The 22,764-nt window shown below is 40.7% G+C and overlaps 1 protein-coding gene across 1 annotated transcript in view; it reads right to left on the reverse strand.

The window, feature by feature from the left end:
- Nucleotides 1–22,764, reverse strand: part of SAMD12 (sterile alpha motif domain containing 12) — a 176,865-nt gene that overhangs the window by 86,863 nt on the left and 67,238 nt on the right. Inside the window, 1 exon segment of the mRNA XM_074145976.1 lies at nt 9,308–9,448. Coding sequence (XP_074002077.1) covers nt 9,308–9,448 — 141 coding nt within the window.

The following is a 22,764-nucleotide window of genomic DNA, read 5'->3' on the forward strand; positions in this document are numbered from 1 at the left end:
TCAAAACTCTAAGACCATGTCAATGTATGTACCTTCAGACTGCGCTCAAGCTTGAAGGTGAACCTTGACATGCCTTTTTGTTCACACGCAAAAGTCTCTAACTTGTTTATCCCTGCAGTTCCTGAGGATGAGAGCTCTGGCCCTCGTGTAAGGTTGAATGAGTACGCCAAGTCAGAGTTCTGACATTTTATATTGGGCTGTCTGGATATAAAAGGATATGCACATTACTGAGTCTGGCTATTTGCTAATCAGGTTGTCTTCAGGTCAAAGTCATCGTACAAGCCAAATGTATGTAAACCAACTACTTTTCCAATGATGTGGATAAGCTTAACTGAGAATAAGCCCTAGGATGCGGATGAAATCTTAGTGTGGTTGAGGAGCTTCAGAACTGTGTGGTATTGCCGTGTACATGAGTGTTACTGCCTAAAACTCAACCCATCACTGTTACACTGAGAAAAACAGGCAAAAGACTGACTCGATGTCCTTGCAGGTGACACCTTTGGAAAAACACTGAGGTTCTCACAGAGCTACTCACTACAGATTTTCTCAATGTATCCTTTCTCTGTACAGGTAACTTCTAATGTCAGGTGACTGGGAGGTATTTTTACAGACAAAAACTTTGAAGTTAACACTATACATAACAGTATATATTTAATATTTAAATGTTAGGATCACACAATACAGCTGTAGCTGAACTGCAAACAGAAAAGTAGATTTCTTTACAAAGCAGTAATTCCTCGCCACATTTCTATTCCCGTTCATGTTAAAATCAAGGCTGCTGTATTCATGCTGTCATTGCTTGGAATTAGTACTTAAAACCCCCTACAGGTGCTTTATGAATACTTAGGCTTCATAGAGGAAAACCAGTTTTTGAAAACTGTTCAGAATTTTGTTAGAATTCAGCACTCCTTACGTCAAGGGCCACAAGAACATTGTTAATACACTTCAATTTATTATTTTATAGAGAATCAATTTCAATTAAAATCCATTCAAATAGTGACTGGAAAAATTCTATAATATTGATCTTAAGGGGGAACCAGCATAGTTAAAATTATTAATCATACTTGAGCATGTCATAAAACACTGAGCTAGTACCCATGCTTTATGATCATGTCAAATAAAGAGTTTAAAAAACCCACCCTTTCCTTTGTGGAAGATGCCAGAGATCTGCATATTGCTTAGTAATAAAGAAACAGTTCATAACACTGCTGACTGCCCATGTATAACAAAGTAAATGAAGGTGCTCTATCATATGAAGCATAACAGCCATTAAGAGTAAACTTTTATTTGAACAGAACTACATTCATTTTTAAAATTACATTACAGAAAGGCTTTTAAAGAATGTGAATGAAAAAAGAGAAGCTTTTAAATAAAACAGGTTCTTTTTACACAACTTAGAAAAGCAGCTTTACAAAGGCATAAAAAGGAAAGAGTTTTTCTCCCACCTCCCTTGAATCTTTCCAGTAATTATAAATCTTTATTGCACAGGCCATAAATGCTAGTAACAACAGGCAGAAAAATTAGTTTGAACTATTTGGCAAGATACACCTTCAGGGACTCAAAACAGCAAAACTTTATTTTATATTTTCAAAAAAGCTTTAAGTGACTTTCGTGTTTGTTAAAAGTGCCAATGTGGTGCAACACTTTGCAAACAGAATGCATTCATACAGGCATCAGCAATACCTGTTTCATAAATTCAGAAAGATGGTGTTACCAAAACTCAGGTGAGTGAAGAGGGCAATTTGTCCAGCTTTCAGACCAACTTTTTTCAGCATAGGAATTTACCTCTAGGCATAACGAGTGGGAATTGATGGCAGCTAAGTTTAGTCATCTACCATGTAGCCAAATACATCTGGCAGCCATCCTGAGCTTCTCTAATAATCAGCGGAGAGCAATGGGCACAATTCATCTGACGTGTCTGAGGTGGGACTGGTGTACCCGAAATACAGAGGATGTGTAGCTACTACTGCTGTGTAGCTACATGATAGCAGGACTGCTTGGAGTCTCTGTGGAAGGCAGAAGATACCCAACTGAAGGCATGCCAACTCAGGCTTTGGCACTTTCAGCACCACCGAGGCTGCCAGGGACTATATTCTAGTTTGTAAAAAAAACATGTTGTGAACCACTTGTTTCATGACAGAGTGAGACAGATACTCAATGGAGTCTCAAAGAATTAGGCAGGGAAGTACTCTTCCTAATGCAGCACTTCTGGATGCTGGGGAGCCCAAGGGGACGGGACCACAGAGAGGGGCCAGGGTTCTGGGCTCTGCCTAAACAGCATCTGCTACTGTCAGAGTGCTGGGGCAGACGGATCCTGGATCTGACTGAGAATAGCATTCCTTATCTTCTTATTTCCAACACTACCCACCCAGTTTGACCATAGAGGTGTTAGTTGATGAAAACAGTCAAGTTTTGAACCTGAAGCCCAGCAGTGAAAATGTCTATGTCCCTTCTAAGGGGTTGGATGTATAGTTAGGACTCTGATTTCCTCAATTCTTTTATAAAACTACTATCAACCCTGATTTTATTCCATATCTGATTTCTGGAAAATTGTCATTAGAAATGACAAATATGTTACATTGTAAATGGCACATCTTACAATATGTAGACTTGATTTATTTAAACTCTGTGTGAAAGACTGTACCTATTCCTGGAATCCCTTTTACCAGCCTGTTCTTTTCGGCTGGGTGAAAACAAGTGATTTCCACTGGCACTGATCACAAACAGCTGTTGTTAAATCACAGCCTCTGACTGTTCAAAACTTTCCTATTTAGTTGAAAGTCTTTCATGACTGGCTGCAGCAAAAACAGCAATATTTTAAATTTTTTTCGTAAACCTTGAGCAAAATTGTTTTTTCTCTTTCCAATTTACACACGAGTGGGGAAATACGTACATGTATGTGTGTGTGTATATATATATGTAATATCTATTAATCAAATACATAAGACAGTTTGGGGTATGCATTAGCTCAGGAGGGCTAAACTTTCCAGACCAAACTTTCCAGTAGACTGACTTCTGAGAATTTTGAAAAGCAGGAACGAAAAAAAAATCAACATTAACAGTGAAATTCAGTGAAAATAATAAGAAAACCAGACAACTAAAATCATGTCCTTGCAATCATACAAAACAGTTAATACTACATTCCCAGTAGACTGAGTTGCAATATTATTTATAGAAACACATAAAAATGCAAGCACGTTGTAATATTATACAGCTAAAAGCTTGCCATAGAAGTTCATCAATACAAATTTCGTAGTTGCATACATGTTTCCTTATTCATACTCCAAACATATACTACGCATATTGAAGGACAATTCTGTGCTAAACCTATCCAGAGTGCATTGCAATGAATTGTCCAGTGTATTGGAACTTATTTTATCTGTCAGCTGAATCACTCGGTTATTTGATATGAATATGTATTAGCATCACAGCAATAGCTAAAAGGTAACTAACAGAACTATAGTAATTCAATGGTCTACCAGGGACCATTGATTGCACTGCAAAGTATATTCTTCAGGTTAGAAACCAGCCACATGAAATTCAAATAACTGATGCCATAGATGGAATTTGATATTTATCCTCACTGATGCATGTATTTTAAATGTTTTATCTGCACTCAGATACTCACTCCACATACGATATTCTGCTTCAGCTAAAACAAATGAAAACTATAGAGAACCCCTCAGTGCATGCTTGAAACCTGAAAAAATTGATTTTCAGAAGTCTGAATAGTGCCTAAAGTCTGAAAAACCTCTCAGGAACATCCATGGCTTCTGACTCAGGAGCCTACGTCCTCTTAAGTGCGGAAAATGTCCTTGACTGGGAGTGGGAAAAATACAACAAAGACTGCTCTTTTGTAATCTAATGGATGGTAGCAAAGTCATTTTACAGCATTGGAAGAGCAGTGTTAAGTACAAGTGCTATGATTGCTACAGGGGTACAGGAAAAAAGGACATACAATGGAAAGGAGTAAAAGGGATACAGATGCATAATGAAAATAAATCCGTATCAAAAAGCAGCTCAAGATTTCTTTACTTACAATCAGGCAATTTAGCATGTTGAGTCCTGGAACACAGTATCATTTATCCCTATGATAAGGGATAAACTACTACTTTGGGGTAATTTCTGTCAGTGTTTCCATGCTATACTTTGTGTTCAACTCACAAAGTCTCTCAGAGATTTTGGAGCATAACAGGAGCACAGAGCAAAGGAAATCAGCTGGGAATTAAGTTTGCTGGAGCTCTTCTGAAATATCAAGTGTTTTTTTCTGTGCCTTGGATAGACGCCATGTATGCAGGATATGCAAGAAACATTTGCATAGCAATTTGTGCTGTAAGAAGAAAGGCCCTTCCTGACTAGCTGGAAGCTTCAGGGTTAGGGAAAACAAAAAGGTGAGGTCAAGACAATGAAAACAAAAGAACGGGTGCCTGGTAAGAGGACAGTCAACATTTCAAATGCCGCATGCCTCTAACCACCACCACAGGGACATGAAACCAAGATTCCTCAAGTGTTACACACTTCCCCCGCCAGCTGCCTGGGAAGGCGAACACACTGCCTACCTGGAGCGCTCGCAGAGGCAACATCTGCTGTTTTCAGAGACAAGAAAAAGAGTATTTCTGGCGGAAGGAACTCATGATTCCTTGGGTGCCAAAACCTCAAGTCCAGAACGTACCCAGGAAAGAAAATAGTACATCCTGGAAGTGTAACAGGATGACCTTCTATCCCAAACTTCAGTCGTTCTGACTTCTTTACAGGGTTGACAAAGAAATGTGCTGATCTGAAGCAACACTTCTTTAAGGGACATGAAAAACAGTAGCCAATGGCAGTTCGGACAATACTGTATCCATGAAGCCTACAGAGCAGGCGGACAGCAAACTGCAATCATATTCCCTAAACTCCAAATGTCCTTCCAGTTCTGCCCTTTGCAAGGTCAAATGTCAAATTTTCTGACCACTGAAGTCCCTTTTCGGGCAGGTGTGTAACTCACAATCATTCATGCCATGTACTAGAGCCACCACAGCAGGGAAGGTCTTCATAGGTGGGAATGCAGAAGATGAGAGTGCATCTAGTACTTCAAGGCTTTGATGATGGAAAACGACCACAAAATCTCCTCACACGCGATGCTGCAAGCTGGAACAGCAGCGCCCAGGTTCCTCCCACAATTAGCCTATGGCTTTCTTATAAAAACACAACAAAGCAACCCACACCCAGCCCCTCAACACGCAGCACACGCAGATCTCTCTTTGGTTCCTTCACCCTGGCCTAGTGGGCAGGGCCGTGCTTGGTTAACGGTTGGACTTGATGCTCTTAAGGGCCTTTTCCAACCTAAAGGATTCTATGATTCTAAGAAGCAAATACAGTGAACTGGAACTAGCATCATGTTTCTGACAGCCTGGGAGGGCTCAGTGCCAAACAGCTCAAATTTTGATCAAGCCTGCCTTTCTCTAGTATTAAGAGGCTGATAATACTGTAGAAATCCTTATAACACGTTTCAGCTGCGGGGGGTTTACTCACCACATGGACCCTCAAGGCAATGTTTCTGTTACAAGGTTCCTTAAAAACCCAGTGAATGATCCATCACTAGAAGACATGGCTTACTTCATCTTTCCTCAGAAGATGAGATGCATCTTTGAAGGCCCTCCAGTTCCCTTCCTGGAAGAATACGGTGCTAGGATACTATAGCAGGATTTGAATGGGACTATTTTGGATATTGAAAGGAAGAAAAAAATTGGTCTTATTGCGGTTATCATTGGACACATACGTTTTTCAATAGCTGAGCACCAGTGCAGGATGAGCAGAAAACTTACTGAAGAAATAATTTCAACAGGTATCAACAGCTGTGATGATCGCCAATGAAGCACAAAGCCTTATTCTAACACATTTTGCTAGCAGAAGAAGGGTTTTTTTAAGAAAATTTGGTACATTCTCTGGCCTGGCAGTATATTCAAGTAGCACTTTGCCCTATATGAAACTCACAGAGGAGCTTAGGAGGGGGCCCAATGTCATCTTAAATGCAGGTATCATTTAATCCAAATCCAAAAATGCTTCTTAAGCTCAGCCCTATTAGCAGATTGCTGTCTATGGATCCTTTGCTCAGAATCACACATGGCACAGTTCTACCACTTTGAGGACAGTCTCTTCTATGCTAGCCAAAATCAGGACTCGCATTGAAAAATCTCAAAATAAATTCTTGTCTGTGTAGTTATGTAAGGCTTTTTTTTTTAAAAAATGATCTTTCAACTCAGGCTCACTGTGGTAACAGTACAATAATGGTCTTTCCAACAGTGTGCAGCTCTCCCCAAGAGACATTGGAAGATATTTTGTCAAATTAGTTCCTCAACATCACTAAGTCTGGGGAAAAAGCACAGATCAGTAGTTGGGTCTGTGCCCTTCTATCCTACTGGAGGTTGGAATAGCATTTCTGCTGATAATAGCCTCAATCAGGCAGCTCTTACTCCAAAGAAAAGTCTTCCTAAAACTCAAGACAAGCCTTCAATTACACAATCACACACTATTCTGGCTTTAAGATCCCCAGAACAGACTGGATGGTGTGTCCTGAATGAAGAAGAATGAAATATTTTTAAGTCATTTTCTGAAACCGGAGTAGCAAAGAATCCTAGTTCTCTATTGAGTTTTTAAAATGAGGTTGACTTTCCCTGCAGACAACAGAACACCAAAACAGTTAAAATATCTGTTAAGTATTAGATAATGCTTTTTTAAAAACTTTCTCTGTTCACTCCAGCTTCAATTGGGGTACGAACTAAAATCAAGTGGAAGTCTTTTTGCTGACATCAATGGGCTCTGAATTAGGACCTCATTGCTTGCAACACAGCTTGTGTGCTAAAATAATTCAAAAAGGAGTTTTAATGGCTTCTTTCACCTAACGATCTCCTTAGTTGTGCACTGAGAGACAGAGGGCTTTTTCCCCCTCTTTTTGGAGGACATTTTGGAGGACAGCAAAGCACAATGTAGCAATAGCTACACTGTAACCTGCATTTTGCAAGTGGAATTTCCAAAAGGCAGGAACTGCTGGCATGCAAATGCGTTACTTTTCAGAGCAAAAAATGTTCTCCAAAACAGAAAAGCACTTACAGAAAGCTATTCCAGTACCAACCTAGATTAGGAACGTATAAACCATAACAGGAACATGGGTGGACACAGTTTGAAGAAACTGGGCAAGGAGACAGAATCCATTTCAGAAAGCAACTGCCATACACACAGCTTTACAGACTGCACCATAGCTGAGAAATTGTATCTTTACCGTAGCACTTGAAAACAAGCACTTTCAACAGACACACACTCCAACTTGGTTTAAACGAGGTGATATAGGAATACTGCTGCCATCCTATCACTGTCCCCCTGCTCTGGGATCACAGGATTAACACAGCTCTGCTGCACAGGGGAACGTTTTACGGATTGTTGTGCTGCCCCATAACTTCAGCTCTACTTAAGAAGGATGGAGCGGAGTCGAAGTGCAGCGCAATGGCCAGCACCGTTGTGGGGGGAGACAGCAGAAGCTGCAGACCACCGTTTTTTGAAAGCTTGTGCTGGCTTTCATAAAGCATATGATGGCACGCCTTTATATGAACGGACTAAATAACAATGTTCTCTCTACATGTCAGAGACATTAAACAGACATCCACACATCTACCACTAGCCTGTCCTTCATAGTCCAGCATGTGTTTATTCATTCTCTTACCAAAGTTCAAAAGTGCGTCCTCAGCTGCATGGGCCATCTCAAAGGATGCCACCCTGAATTCCTTGAAATGGCAGTCGCCACTGTCTGACTGATCAAGGCTCATCCAGCAGTTGATGTGTCCAGAGGAGCACCAGAGAGAAACAATAAAGGAGATGCCTGGAAACACATAGTCCTCTATGCCAAATACAGGTTTATGAAGAAATCTATCTGGATTGCACTGATCAACTGACCCAAATTTAAAGCTAGTGGGTCTTCATTGTCCCATATCAATAAAATCCCAACTTCTGTAAACAGACCTAAAATAGTGATGGTTGGTGACCAGAACTTGGCAGTTTGGCAGTGTCTCAAGTACCGCTCCAGATGTAGGGGAAGAGAGAACCCACCAACACTGAAGAAAAGGACATAGGAATAATGGATGAATGGATGAATGGATGAGGGAAAAGGTAGAGCTCTAACCATCTGGGGAAGACACTGATGCTTCAGCATGTGCACTGCTTTTGACATGGCACAAGATGAGGTGAGGTCATACTCACAGGTCATGGCAAAATGAAGGAGGCCTAAAGCTCCTCAGCACAATCCACATGAGACTAAGCCCGACGGAAAAATTCAATTGAGACATTGGCTCTTTCAGATAAAATGCAGCTTACTCTACTAATCAGAGAGTTTTTCCCCAAACACAGTGAGCAAGTCTTAATCAGGAACACAATGTCATGTGTGAAGGACATTTTGTTAAAAATACATTTCATGTACTGAAGAAGTCTATTTTTTCATATGATGTGACATATAACGGGCACTGAACCAAAACACCACAGAAGTATGCGATTTATGCTATCTCACTGGACTACCAAACAACATTTAACATTGAGAAAGTATTACAAATATAATGTAGAGGTTGTCTACATTTTACTTTACACTGTTACCATAATGATTGCTTTTCTTCCATGTTACCACAGCTGTTAAAAAGCCTTAATATAGAGCTAATAAGACAAGTCATTATAAAACGTCTTAACCTCATTTGGAAAATATGTATGAGCTTTTTGTTACTCCTTCTTCCCTGTCTTCTAATCGTGATCTCCATATTGAGCCCAGTTCTGTGTTTTCTAAGCAGCATAAATTAGAAGCAACTCTATTCAAGTCAGTAAAATTACTCCAACATGAAAAAGGAATCAGCCATCTGCAAAAAACAGAGTCTAACAGGTAATTTTCCACTGACAGTTCTTACCATAAAACAGGTTACAGAGATTAGTCTTTTATCCAACACTGAAAGTAAACAACTAATGCAAAATGTACAATGTCTGTAAAGACAGCATGTTCACTACTTGTGCCCTTTACATGTAATTATTTTCATCCTAGTAAGCAGACAGCTAAGTAAGACTACCATCAAGCTGTAGATGGAGCCTATTCATCATGCAAAACAGGCAGCTGAACATCTCTATTTATTTATGCATTATTTTACCTTTTGTTCCCAGCTTGGAAAGCATGTGGAATCTATGAGACATTTTCACGCATCATTTCTTGTGGGAGAACGTCAAGTCACCTTTTATGCCCTCAAGCAAACTTCTCCTTCCCGATCTCAATAACTGTCCATATCAAAATTATTTTTCATACCTTGTGTAAGCAGCTGGAGGTTTCGGACTTCTTCTCTCACCTTCAGCTGAAGGACTTGCTGCAGAATGTGCTGTCGCAGGCTTTCCTGGGCAATGCCCATTCGTTCAAGCTTTTTGTCAGTAAGTCTCAGCAAAGCACGGCCTGGATGCAAAAGTTAAAAAGAAAAATCACCCAAGGACTTCCACTAATGCGATATTCTCACTCTGACAGGTTAATTTGCTACGGCAAAAAATTCCCAGACCTGAAATACCTCAGTCTGAGAAGATATTGTTTCATTGGTTAGGTACTTGCTTACTGTCAGCCATCTATGTTCCACTCCCCCCTTTTCATTTTATATATTGTTTTGATGCTTTGTGAGACATTTAGGCATGTAAAATAGGTGTCTTGTGCCATTTTAGACAACAAATTGCTATTCTTGAATGCCAGCTGGTCTCCCAGAGGTAAGATAGCCCCCATAAGACTATAATTCGTCCAAGTGTCTAAATAAACCCTCATCTATTCTCAAGCATCTAAATTACTGTCAAGAAATCACCAGTGAAGGTGAATTTGACCAATTTAATCAATTTAATATATATTCAGGATGAATATTGTAGCAATTCAGATATGTCTGCAGTGTAGGAGCACTGTTTCTTAGGAGGACCTGTACTTTGTGGTCCAGCTCTTCAAATCCCTCTCAACAGTGACCTATCATAGCAAAACAGAAGAGACAGAGATTTCCCGTCACATAAGCAGTTATATCTAAACCATTCCTAAAAAAGATGTTTGCGCAACCATGAAAAACCATTTGCCCAACTATAAGGAGCCTATGGTCTTTTCAGGCAATCACTCCCAGTTCGTGCCTTATCTTTACCATTAGGGTAGTGTTGAACAACAGTCCCACGCAGATTGTAGACGTTAAAAAATCAAACAATCCACACTCCCCAGATTGTGCTAGTGGAACTCTGCCTCCATCTTTTGGGCATCTCTATGCTTTAAGCAACCAGGAGGAAGACAGCACACTGGTTGAGCCAACACTAAGGAAGTATTTGGACCGAGCAGAGAACTAAAGCATCAAGCAGAGCTTTACCTTAGGAAGAAAACCAAAACTTACTTTCTTTGGTCTTCACCACTGCTGTGAGCTAGTAGAGGGAGGAGTGCCCTGTAGCCCTCTACTGACCCTTGATTCCCAGTATACACATTTGCTGTCCTGGCCAATAGTGGCAAATCACACTGGAGCTACACTGATACCACCTTGGAAAATGAGGTGTTGTTTGGTTCACTTTTTTTAAACAGACTTAACTTTTTACCTCCTCTAGTTCTGGCTGTAAGTGCTTTTAAATTATTAAAAATCTCTTCTTTGATTTCTCAGGCTTTATTCTGAAACCAGGAGATGATGGCGAAGAGCACGTTACTCCCTCTGCAACACAGCAGCCTCTGTGCTACCATTACTGTGGCTCTTGGATGAATGGTACAATTTAGCTCATCATAAAGTGTTACTCAACACAGCAAGATAAGGCCCTTATTCAATCTCTTTTCTTACAAAACAGCAACGAGTACAGAATTTTTATGATTATTTTAATTAAAAAATTTAAGATAAATGCCAAGAATTTCAAGGGGAGCATAATATTTGCCCCAACCCAAGCAGTTAGCGGTATATCCTTCACTAACTGCTAGATTTCTCTCACAAGCAGTTCTGTGAAGCGGTTGGTGAGATCTTGATATGATGCAATGTAAAATACTGGAATATTACTATGAACAGAGCAAGATGTTATTGATCGGATAAAAAATGACAGGGTTCATACATCTTCTTCCTTCCATGTCTCTCAAGCACTACATGCTACAGAGGATGACCTTTTGATTAGGGGAACTTTCTTTGAAATCATAAACAAGAAGAATTCTATGGGTTAATGTAATAACAAAATATGGAAATTAGTCTCTTACAGATCAATGCCAGCTGTCCAATTCCCCTGGTAATACAGATAGTAGTAATGACTTCAATTTTTAGATCATCTTATCACACTAAAACATCTTAAAGCAATTTATAAAAGACGTACAGCAGTCCAAGACTATGGTCTGTAATGTCAATCTAGCAACTGAAAGCAAACCAAAAATAAACAAGTCATCGGTTTAAAGAGTGCCAACACTCATGTCATCTTAGGGCAGGGAGTCAGCAACAGTAATAAGAAAGGACAGACAGAGGCCGTGCATCTCATCCAGTGCCCTCCACCTCTTTTTCGCCATGGATATAGTCATTAGTCTTTACTTCCTCTGGGCAACTCTTTATTTCATATTCAAATTAGATTTCTACCCCAGTCACCGCCTATGGAAGTCGAGTGTGCACAAAATGGAGACATCTCTTTTCAACTCCTGGCATTGCCAGTTCCTCTGCAGCTTAGGCTCAAAGCACAATGCCATTGGAAAAAATTGTCTTTGACTCATACTATCTGCAGCAGCTTGCACAAGCTGCCTTAAATTAACTATTTCTTGCACCAAATCCAATATGACATGTTGAGGCAGTGATGAGGTGAGAAGGCAAACATCCAAATGTGGCATTTCAAGAATGCAGTAAGTGACCTGAACTGAAGAAAATTCATTTCTCCCCATACTTTCTTCCCTCTCAACACTCAGAACAACATCATCCACATCAGAACTGGAATAATTATTTACTCTGGTACTAAGTCATGCCTTTGAAAAGATACCTCTAATGCCTGCATCCTCACCAAAGCCAATTAGTTACTAAGGCCACGGTCCTAACAATCAGGTAATGATTTCAAATGCTTTACTGCCTTGCTTCCTGTACTGTACATATCTGAAAGAGTTATCATTTGGTGCTAGGAACTCTGTAAGGGTTTTTGAACATTGAAACTATTGTCCAGAGAGGTTGTGGAGCCTCTGTCTTTGGAAACATTCAAAACCTGACTAACAAGGTCCTGAGCAACCTGCTGTAGTTGCCCCTGCTTTGAGTAGGGGGTTGGACTAGGTGGTCACCAGAGGTGCCTTCCAACATCAGCTGTTCAGTGATTCTGTGAAACTACCTGCATCAAGGATCTCAAGATAAAGATCTATTTTCTTAGAAAAAGAGAAGAATAATGAAAGAAATTAATAAGCATACACAAAAGATAGTCATTTTGGCAAGCACCACAGTTAAAACAGAGAGACAACTATACAGTAAAAATCGGGGACAGATTTTATTTTTCAAAGAGTGCTGGATAGAACATATTATCAAGAGCAGAAGATGTAACAAATCATATGTAACATTTCCTAAGAGTGTACACTGATCTTTGCTAGGACACAAATAAAAGAACTTTACATACATCTCAGGAAAATTTCCCAACGCTACAGAACTGTCACTACCTCTTGGATGTAGCAGCTACATGCATAAACGAGACCAGGAGAATTTTTTCAAAAGCACCTTGACCATCAGAACCATAAAGACCGCAGTCACAAACACCTAAGCCTTGGCTCTAGCTAATCCAAGGCTGGAAACCGAATGCTTTAAAAACATCCCCACAACTCCCTCAGTATCTGTACGCATCTTTTAGCACTTAAACCCCAGCCCTCTCATACTCAGGACAGATCAGCCGTGGAATGTTCTGAGACACCCCGAGGCCAGACACAGACTATAAAATACTTTCCAGCTTAATAATGGATTGATGGCCTAATTTTTTCTAATATGACTTAGCTGCTGCAGATCTCATTTGATCAAGCTGGGATTAGATGAAAATTTGAACAGAGGGAGAAACAACGCATGCCACGGAACATTAGTATGAGTATAAGCATTGGTCCAATGAGGTTGGCATTGGCCCTAGAGCAAGGAATGTGGCTCAGCCTGCTGCACCTCCGCAGAAACACTCGTACCTCTCTGTGCTGGTACAGCCTACGGCTCTTCTCCCCGGGCCTGTGAAGCCGCCAGTTCACAAACATCTAGAGGGACACCACGCGAGAAGCCTTGAAAGTACTCTTGTAATGAAGGTGAATGAACAGGTAAGAAAGGACTTATTAAGCGTGTATAAAGAACTGAAGAAATACAGGGAAATGAGAGCAGATAGTAAGAGGCTGGACTCGCGCAAAACCATAAAGAAAACTATGACTAATTTAAAGTTGATGAAAATGATAAACCACTAGTGGGAACAAATGACGTGTGCAAAATATGGCCGAGGAAGGTGATCTTATCTGCTGAGTACAATACGATAGGTATACCTTAATATCAAGACAAGATATTCAGTTTACTTACCCTGAGGCACAGAATCTAGAAAAGAAAGAAGAGGGTGAAAAACACAAGGACACTAAAAAATGCCCTAATGCCAGACCAACAGCTCACCCAGCCCTGTATTCAGAGTGGCATCAGGAGATATATTCTGGGAGAGCTATTGGGAGAGCTACTTTCTGAAGTCATTCCCTTTGCACCATGCTAGAATCCAGAACTGTTATACTAGGGGTATTAGAGATTACGGCATTTTTAGTGCCTACTTATTGTCCTGATGTCCGTAAATTTGTCTTTTCGATCTTTCTGATAATGTCTGTCTCTGCAGCCTCCTGAGGTAGCAAATTCCAGAAGCTCCCTGCCCAGTTTTGTCTGTTTTATATTGATTTCTTACTAATTCCTTCAAGTGTTCTCTATTTCTTGCAGTGCAATATTTGGTTAACAGTTCAACATTCGGCTTATCTGTTGCTTCCATGATTTGTAAACTTCAGTCATACGCCTTTTGATCATATTTCTGGATGGATCCAGCTGACAAACCTCAAAAAACAGGAACATGGAACTCACTAAGCCCCTAAATTATACAAGATGAAAACCTTTTCAAGTTTATATTTAAATGCTGAAACACCATTTTAAATTGTTCTTGACATGACAGGATATTCTTACTTAATTGATAGTAATGTGCTTCTCTAGTTTAGGTGTAGAACAATTTCAAACATATTGGTTTTGTATTTACCTCTTTAGTTCCACAAACATATTCATAATTCTAGTTCAGTGGGTTTTTCTACTTCAAATAGTCTGATCACATCTTTGCTCTTGCTTATATAGGCTGATTGTTGGCTTCTCTTCACTTCAGTGCTTAAAAACAAGCCTCCTAGGACTTATCAAGTAAGAAATTTCCATGGCAGAGACACAGACATGAATATCATTGTTCAGGTGCTGGTGAGACACAAGTATAAAATTATCATATACTCAGGAAAGAAGAATTCAAACAAGAACAGGCAAAGAGAGAGGGTATGACTTCATAGTGAGGAATGGTGAAATTATGAGAGGAGGTGAGAAAGGAATAGTCACTTAAAGAATGAGAACGGCCTCACGAGGGCAGTGGAGGGAGATGAACATCGGGCAAAGAAAATATGTATTTAAGGAACCACGTTGAAAAGAGAACAAATGGATATGAATACAATTGCGGACACTGGGTTCAGAAACATCCTGTAAAAGAGGAAGCACAAACCAGAAATCAGTGACATTTTCAGAGCAAACTTGATATGACTTCATGACGCTGTTCTTGATAACCCATCAGATCTCCTACAGTCCTAGATTTTCTGCTTTCCACATGAAAATTTAAAAGCATGTCTCTGCTTCTCATGCCAGTCTCATCACTAGTCAACCAGACACATCAGCCACTTTGTCATCAATGCCTTGTGGCAAATCTGTAGCTTTTCTTGCAAAAGCAGTTAGATCTGGCTCATCTTATTAATCCTTTTAGCCATAAGACTGGTGCAGACTCTTGGTAAACTGCAGCTTGCATTACCACCCTCTGTGCTCCACTTCAGCTGTCTAATATCTCACTAATCAGAGAAGACTCACTTGCTTCAGAAGTAAAAATGGATTCATTTTCAGCAGACTCACCATAGCAGCAAACGCTTTATTGAACTACCTACTAGCATAATGGCCACTGCCAGCTTAGGCAAAGGAGAATTAGCTCCCAGAATTGCTGTTGGTAGCTGCCTGGTACTTCTAACATGGTGAGCAACTCTCAGCTCGGGACCAACTTAGACAGATAGGGGACACAAGGGATACTGGTATGGAAATAAAGCAGAGGGAACAATAGTTTCTAATGATAGGGAGCAGAAGGAGCAAAGAAGACTATTTAACTTTGATGAATATTAGAGATCTCCAACTGAGGAAGTTCTCCAACATGAGAGCCAGCATTCTTGTGCTTTCTCATCCTGTTATCTAATGCAGCAAACCTCCACGGAGCTGTAGGAATTACTTTCTGGTAAGTCACAGGAATGGGAGAGGCCCATGACTCCAGTACGGCTCCAGTGGAAGCACAGGAAAGCACAGCAAGGCATTTGCTTGTGTATCAAATTAGCTTTGGACACACATTTATTTGTTAACATCATCAAAAAAGAGTAAGATGATTTTCTGGCTCTTTCTCTTTCATTATTTGCTGGATCCGGATGAGACTTGCTCTACAGCAAAGTTTCTCAAAGAAAACACCATCATAGTAGCCAATTAATGTCTTATTAAATTCAAAAAAACCAGCTATGTAAACAAAGGCACTTTTTGAACATTATCTGCATCCTTTGTCTTCACATCATGTCTGTTTATAGTTCTGACATGAGGAAGCGATGACTATTGTTAACGCTGCCAATAAATTTACAATAAAACCAGTTTATTTCCATAAACCCCCTCTCAGGTCGCGGTTCTCTTGCACCTTTCTGCCCTTCCTCCATGCTTCTGAACCACAAGCACAAACAGGATATGAAAGAAAAATAACTCAACACAACCTTTAACTTAGCTGCATTTTCAAATACAAAATTAGCAACAACCAAGACATTATTTTGTTTCTGGTTTTGACAAACTTATTAAGTGATCAGTAATACATCTGTGAAGCTATTTAACTTGGAATAGCTACTTAGTTTGGCGTACCTTCCTTTCTCCTTAGTGCTGCCTTCATCAGTTCTCTCCATATTCCATCAAATAATACTGTCATTTTCTATTCTCTCAATTCTGACACAGTCCTTTGAGTTATATATCTCCTGTGTCACAATGGTCTCCAAAAATGGACCAAGTTAGGAGACGTCTTTCTGGCACTCAGTTTTTCCCTGGCTCTTCCCAAGGACCAATCCGAGCTAGTGACCCCGAGCTGCTTCTTCCCAGCCACCACTAACTTTGGGGCTCCTACACCCTGCTACACAGGCTCAAGCACATCCATCTGCTCAGTCACAATGATATTAGATTTATGCTATTGAAAGAAAACAACAAACCTGCACTAATGGTGAAGTCATGTAAAAATACTGAAAGACAGTGAGTTAACAGAGCATGGATCTTGAATACTCCTTTTAGGAACTGTGGTGGACTTGTCAGTGCTAAGCTAATGGTTGGACTTGATGATCTCAAAGGTCTTTTCCAACCTAAACAATTCTATGATTCTAAGTCCACCACAAAACCATCTCCCTCAGCACCACATCTACATGTCTTTTAAATACCTACAGGGATGGTGACTCAACCACTTCCCTGGGCAGCCTGTTCCAGTGCTTGACAACCCTTTTGGTGAAGAATTTTTTCCTAATATCCAATCTAAATCTTCCCTGGTGCAACGTGAGGCCATTTCATCTTGTCCTATTGCTTGTTACTTGGAAGAAGAGACCGACCCCCACCTGGCTACAACCTCCTTTCAGGTACTCTCCTTTCAGGCCACCTGGGCACACTGCTGGCTCATATTTAGCCGGCTGTTGACCAACACCCCCAAGTCCTTTTCTGCCAGGCAGCTCTCCAGCCACTCTTTCCCAAGCCTGTAGCGCTGCATGGAGTTGGTGTGACCCAAGTGCAGGACCCGGCACTTGGCCTTGTTGAACCTCATACCACTGGCCTGGGCCCATCCATCCAGCCTGTCCAGATCCCTCTGTAGAGCCTTCCTACCCTCAAGCAGATCAACGCTCCCGCCCAACTTGGTCCCCTCGTCCAGGTTGTTGATACAGATATTAAACCGAACTGCTACAGATATGTAACAGCCTTAGTTACCAAATTTTGAACTAATTACTCTAGTGTCTAATTATTTACAAATACATTCCAAAAGAATTTTATTCTATGACAATATTGGTTTTATACAAAGAAGGGAAGGGGTTAATGAGAAATTGTGCATCGTGATTACTGTAAGTGGTTCAGTAAGTAATTTACAGTACTGATGGGAACTATATTGATTCCTTACAAGTCTTGAGTAAAAGACTGTTAGACAGTCCTGTTTTTCAGCTAAACATATTCAGGACCTGATGATTTTAATAGGAGGAAATAGTAATAACTTGAATTCCCCTCTGAAATATAAATTCAGGCACAAATCATATTACACCACTTTTCAAATGTACTGTAAAATGTGAGACAACCATTTTTAGTGCTCTCAGGAAGGACCCGATAGGACCCACAAAGTAAATTAAGGATAAATGTAAACCTTTAGCAAGCAGTCTATAAATCCACATTGCTTGTTGTATATACATTTGCCAACCTACTTCCTGGCCATACAAAATTATATATTATCTACAGCTATATATAAAGATATAAAGACATATAATAAAGGACTTCTATTATATTGCACATCGTATTTTTTAAGAAACAAAATCCAGGACTATTGCTTACTGGTATCTGTGTGTAGGATTTATGTTCCCCCTATTCAAATAAACAACCTCCAGGTCTTTTTTGTTTGTGATGGAGTGAGTGAATCTGTCAACACCTTTGATTTTGTCCACCACAGTTCTTCAATCCCTAGTTAATCTAATGTCGCTCAGTGTGTAACCCATTATGCATTACTTATCCCATTTCTTTATTAATTAAAAAAAATAATCACATTACATCATGCCTGCTGGCAAAACTCCTGTTAATTTATTCAGGGGTAAACACACATTCGTATATTACAATGCACAGCTTCTACACAGAACAGATTAGGAAAGGGAAAGCCAATTTGGAAAGCATTAGAATTGACTGAAGTCTTTACAGCAAACTCAAACAAGAGCCTTTCCTGTAACTCTTAATGGCGGACCTTACAAAAATCAGTTTTCTTCCAGAAAAAGGATCATTTATTACCACAAGAAAAATAATCACACACACACATGCACACAAAAAAACCCAACACTCATTCTTGAAGTGCCCAACCCAACTGGAACTGGGAAATCCTTAAAATCACACAGAAGACTGTCTTACCTTCTGACATTTCTAAAGCAAAAGGGGTTCTGCAGTTCTGCCTAGAAATAGAACTGGTTTGTGTAACCGGCAAAGGGGGCAAGGCCCACGAAGTACACATGTGAATTCAAAAAAGCTGCCATTTAATTGAGGAAGAACACCTGCTCCTATCACAGACAAATGTACCCACTGAGCTCTTTGAACCACACTGGTATGAAACACTCCCGTGGCTGAAGACCAGGCTCTGGGAGCCTGCCTCGCCCATCCAAGGGACAGAAGTTGTCAGTAAATACTGCTGCTTGCTCTAATTTGCTACTAATCAATCCAATCAATAACCCAAAGGTGCTATGCCACAAAATACACAGCAAGGACACAATTCTTCAGGATGCAATATATGGAAGGATGAGGAAAGACAGATCCTTTATATGCAATATCTTTCATGTTATTGCAACGCCTCAGAAAGCAATCTTGGGGGCCACCTCACTCGTTCTGTGATGCTGAGGAAGGCCGTCCCTTCTGCCTTCTGATTACTCTAACCATCATACGTCATTCAGGCAAAAACCAACACAAAGAAGTAGTATTTGGAACACATTTAATTCATTTTCTGAGTTTCTTTTAATGCCAAACTTGTGGGAAGCAAGGAGGACTGACATAATGTGAACAGACAGCTAACTGTACTGCATTACAAAAGCTCTATGGACCATCATAGATTCCAGCAGACCAGAATTTGAGATCTTACATTTTCTAGTAAGATTTTCCAAAAACTGCTTTCTTTAAAAAAATTAAAATTTTATTAAATATTAAAATAAGCTTTCATATCCCAGTGCTAAGGTACATAAAGTATTACAACATTTCCCAATCTCCACCCCTACCTCCCTCCTGTTCCACATCATTATCTCCAAGCAGCTTTCAGCGGTGCCTTCTTCCATGCCTGTACCAGCTTTACCCTTCATTTTTTAATAAAAAATGAAATTGAGATAGGTTTTGTGTTAATATTCATTATGTTAATAATTCATGTTAATAAAAACGGAAAATTAAAAGCAGCATGCTCATAGGTTAAGCACCATAGACTGCTTCAACTCTCCTAACCTCAAGGAAGAATAAGCCACATCTCTCCTGAGACACTTTTTGCTCTACCGTTTCTCTTTGAGGGCTTTAACTAGAAGCCTGGCACCTGTCAGGCTGCACACACCACCTCTGATGGGCCCTTAACTTACAGTTTATGCTGCCCATTTTATAACCTACTGTTATAGTAATTAATTTCTGATTGCAAGAATCACCTCTACTCAATGATATATGCACAGTCCTACAGATACAGACACTAATGTGTTGCTGCATTGCTGGTGCACTAATGCAACAAACTTTGCAGAGCTCCTCTGCATTTCTTCCAGCCTTTATTACTGTAGCTGTAAGGAGAACCAGGACATGAGGATTTTATTCTGCTGGCCTATTCCTCCTATTTAATACTTACACTCAACCAACTGTGGGAACACAGTCATTTTGGATCAGAAATTAAACAGATACTGAAGCACTGACTTATTGTACCTAATTTGTAAGCAACTGGTCTCTGTAACAGAATCCAGACCATATTTTTTGAAATTCTGCTACCGATACCCCATGCATTTGACTCAGCAAGATATTCCACAGTGCATATAGAAGCAGGAGGAATAATAATAATGATATAACCCTAGTGTACAGGAGCACGGGAGCTTCCCCCGAAAGAGGGAGATGCCTCATCTCCAAACTCCCCAAGACCCCTGAGAAAAGGCTGCACTGACCTTGTTGCAATGCACTCTGAAACCTGTACGCGAGACGCAAAGGCACAAACCTCTGCCAACTCCCAGCCTGTGTCCAGGATCAGACACAGTGAACCTACTCCAGTCCTCAGGGGAGCATCCCAGTGGCTGCGGTGGCGTTACACAGCCCTCCCCTCCCTGCACGCCAGGGAAAGCCCAGGCAGGTGGTTAGCTTGGAGGCAGGATCTGAAAGCCCTCAGGCTGAGGGGGAAGCCAGACTTATTTTTCCTTCTGCTCAGATTGGGACAATTTTGGGCATGCATAAAGAAGCAACTCCAGGCACCGAGGTAAATTCACGGCTAAAATAAAACGGGAAATAGGGCGTTTAAGCACCTCCAGGCTTTTTCAGCAACCACAGAAGGGACTGTTCTGGGTGATAATTCAGGAGCTGAGTTCGCAAACCAGAGCATCGCACCTAAGTCCTGCGTTAGGCGTAACTGGATCTGTGCATCGCTCATGCTCTGGCTGCTCAGGAGCAGATGCCTAGAAAGGAGCTTGGGAGAAAAGCAAGAATATAACAACAGTTTCCCCAAAAAATTAAAATTCTAAACCAAATATCCTAATCTGTAAATACTCTTTGCTCAATTCACTTATATTTCTTCTGTAATGTTCTCCTATGAGTCCTCTTTGCAATACATATTTTGCTTTGTTTTCCTCACCAGTGTTTTACTGTTTTCTTCCCACTGGAACAAGTTATTTTCTGCAGTTTTCTCAGACTGCAAAGCTTCCGTGGTTAAGGAAAATGTTGTGCTCCACGTGAGCACTGACAGTGTGAAGTCCTGTCAATACCCCAGAAGTAAATCAGCTGGATGGAAAGTAGGATCACAGCTGTCTATAGATTGAAGTATCAGCTACAAATCCTTCGGCACAGTTGCATAAGAAGTTGATTTAAATCAAGTTATTTCTAGCCTGCTTCCAAGCAATTTTCTGATGACCTTTGAAGGCAGGTGGGCCAAAATTCTTTCTGCAACATACAGCAAGCCATAGGCACTCCCAATCACATCCTCAGGACGCTGTATCTGCTCTCAGCAGCCAGGTGCTACTTAAATGATAAGGAGGAGATTGCATAAGGTCCATTCATAGTAGTGTACGAAACACTTTTGTCATTCAGCTAGCAAGAAAAGGACCTGGGGTCCTGGTGGATACCAAGCTGAACATAAGCCAGCAATGTGTCCTTGCAACAAAGGAGGCCAACAGGCTCCTGGGCTGCAGTAGGGCAGAATGATTCCAGCAGGTGGAGGGAGGTGATACTTCCCTTCTACTTGACCCTGATGAGGCCACATCTGGACTACTGTGTCCAGTTCTGGGATCCTCAGTACAAGAGATATGGACATACCGGAACAAGTCTGGCAAAGAACTATGAAGACAATTAATGGATTGGAGCATCTGTCGGATGGAAAGGCTGAGAGAACTGAGACTGCTCAGCCAGGAGAAGAGAACGCTCAGGAGGAAGCTTTTCAATGTGTGCGAATACCTGATGAAAGGAGTAAAGAGGCAATGGGCACAAACTGAAATGCAGGAAGTTCCATTTAAACTTAAAGAGCCTTTTTTATCATGACTGTGCTAGAATACTAGAACATACGTTCAGAAAAGTTGTGGAGTTTCCATTCCTGGAGATACTCAAAACTGATGGGACACAGCCCTGGACAACCTGCTCTAGCTGACGGTGCTTTGAGCAGGGGGTTGGAGAAGATGACCTCCAGAGCTGTCTTCCAACTTCAATGACTCTCTGATTCTATTCTGTGAAGGTACAGAGCAGCAAATCTGGCTGCTTAAACTTCAATAAGGTTAGCAAGGTCACAATTAGCAGCTACTGAATACAAGAGTCTTACATAATTTGTATATCAATATATTCAATTGAAATGCGCAAACCAAGGAGACAGGTGAAAAAATACCCAGCTACTTGGAACCTCCCTCAAAATTGTTTATATACTAGTGTATACCACCTCCAGTATCCCTCAGTAGGACATTGAATTTCTCTAAAGGAAATGCTATGACTAGCAATGGTAGAAAGGCAGAAGGATGGGGGCTATTAAGCACATAAAATGTGGTTTCTTTCAGCCCTTTGGAGCTCACCTGATGTCGCACACTCTGAAAACAGGGCTGCAGCTAGTTCCAAGAACATGCATTCTCCACTGCTGCCCACCCCATTAAATTAATCAGTGCCACCATTGCCCAGGCACTGGAACTCAGTCATTTCTACTATCAAATCCCCCCAGTGGTTCCTGAGATCATTCTGGCCTGGGCCACTTAACACTTTCCCAGAAACTCCCAGATATGGTTCAGAAAGGAGCAGAGATTGGGGCCTGTTCCGCATAGATGGTGTGAACACAGCCATCCTGTCCTGAAGAGTAAAAGCCCGAAGCAGCATGGGCACAGGCTATTCCTTACTCATTAGCCTCAGTACCAAAAGATGTTTGAGGAAACATCACTGACATCAACACAGCAACATTACAGAACCAGAAGTTCTGTTGGCAAAACCTAACCAGCTCTACTAACATAGTGCATCTACTACATAAGGCTCTGTTCAATTGTAAAAGCTAAGAGGACTTCCAGGATTCATTATCTCTTCCTGAAAA

Source organism: Numenius arquata, chromosome 3, assembly GCF_964106895.1.
Source record: "Numenius arquata chromosome 3, bNumArq3.hap1.1, whole genome shotgun sequence".
Lineage (NCBI taxonomy): Eukaryota > Metazoa > Chordata > Aves > Charadriiformes > Scolopacidae > Numenius > Numenius arquata.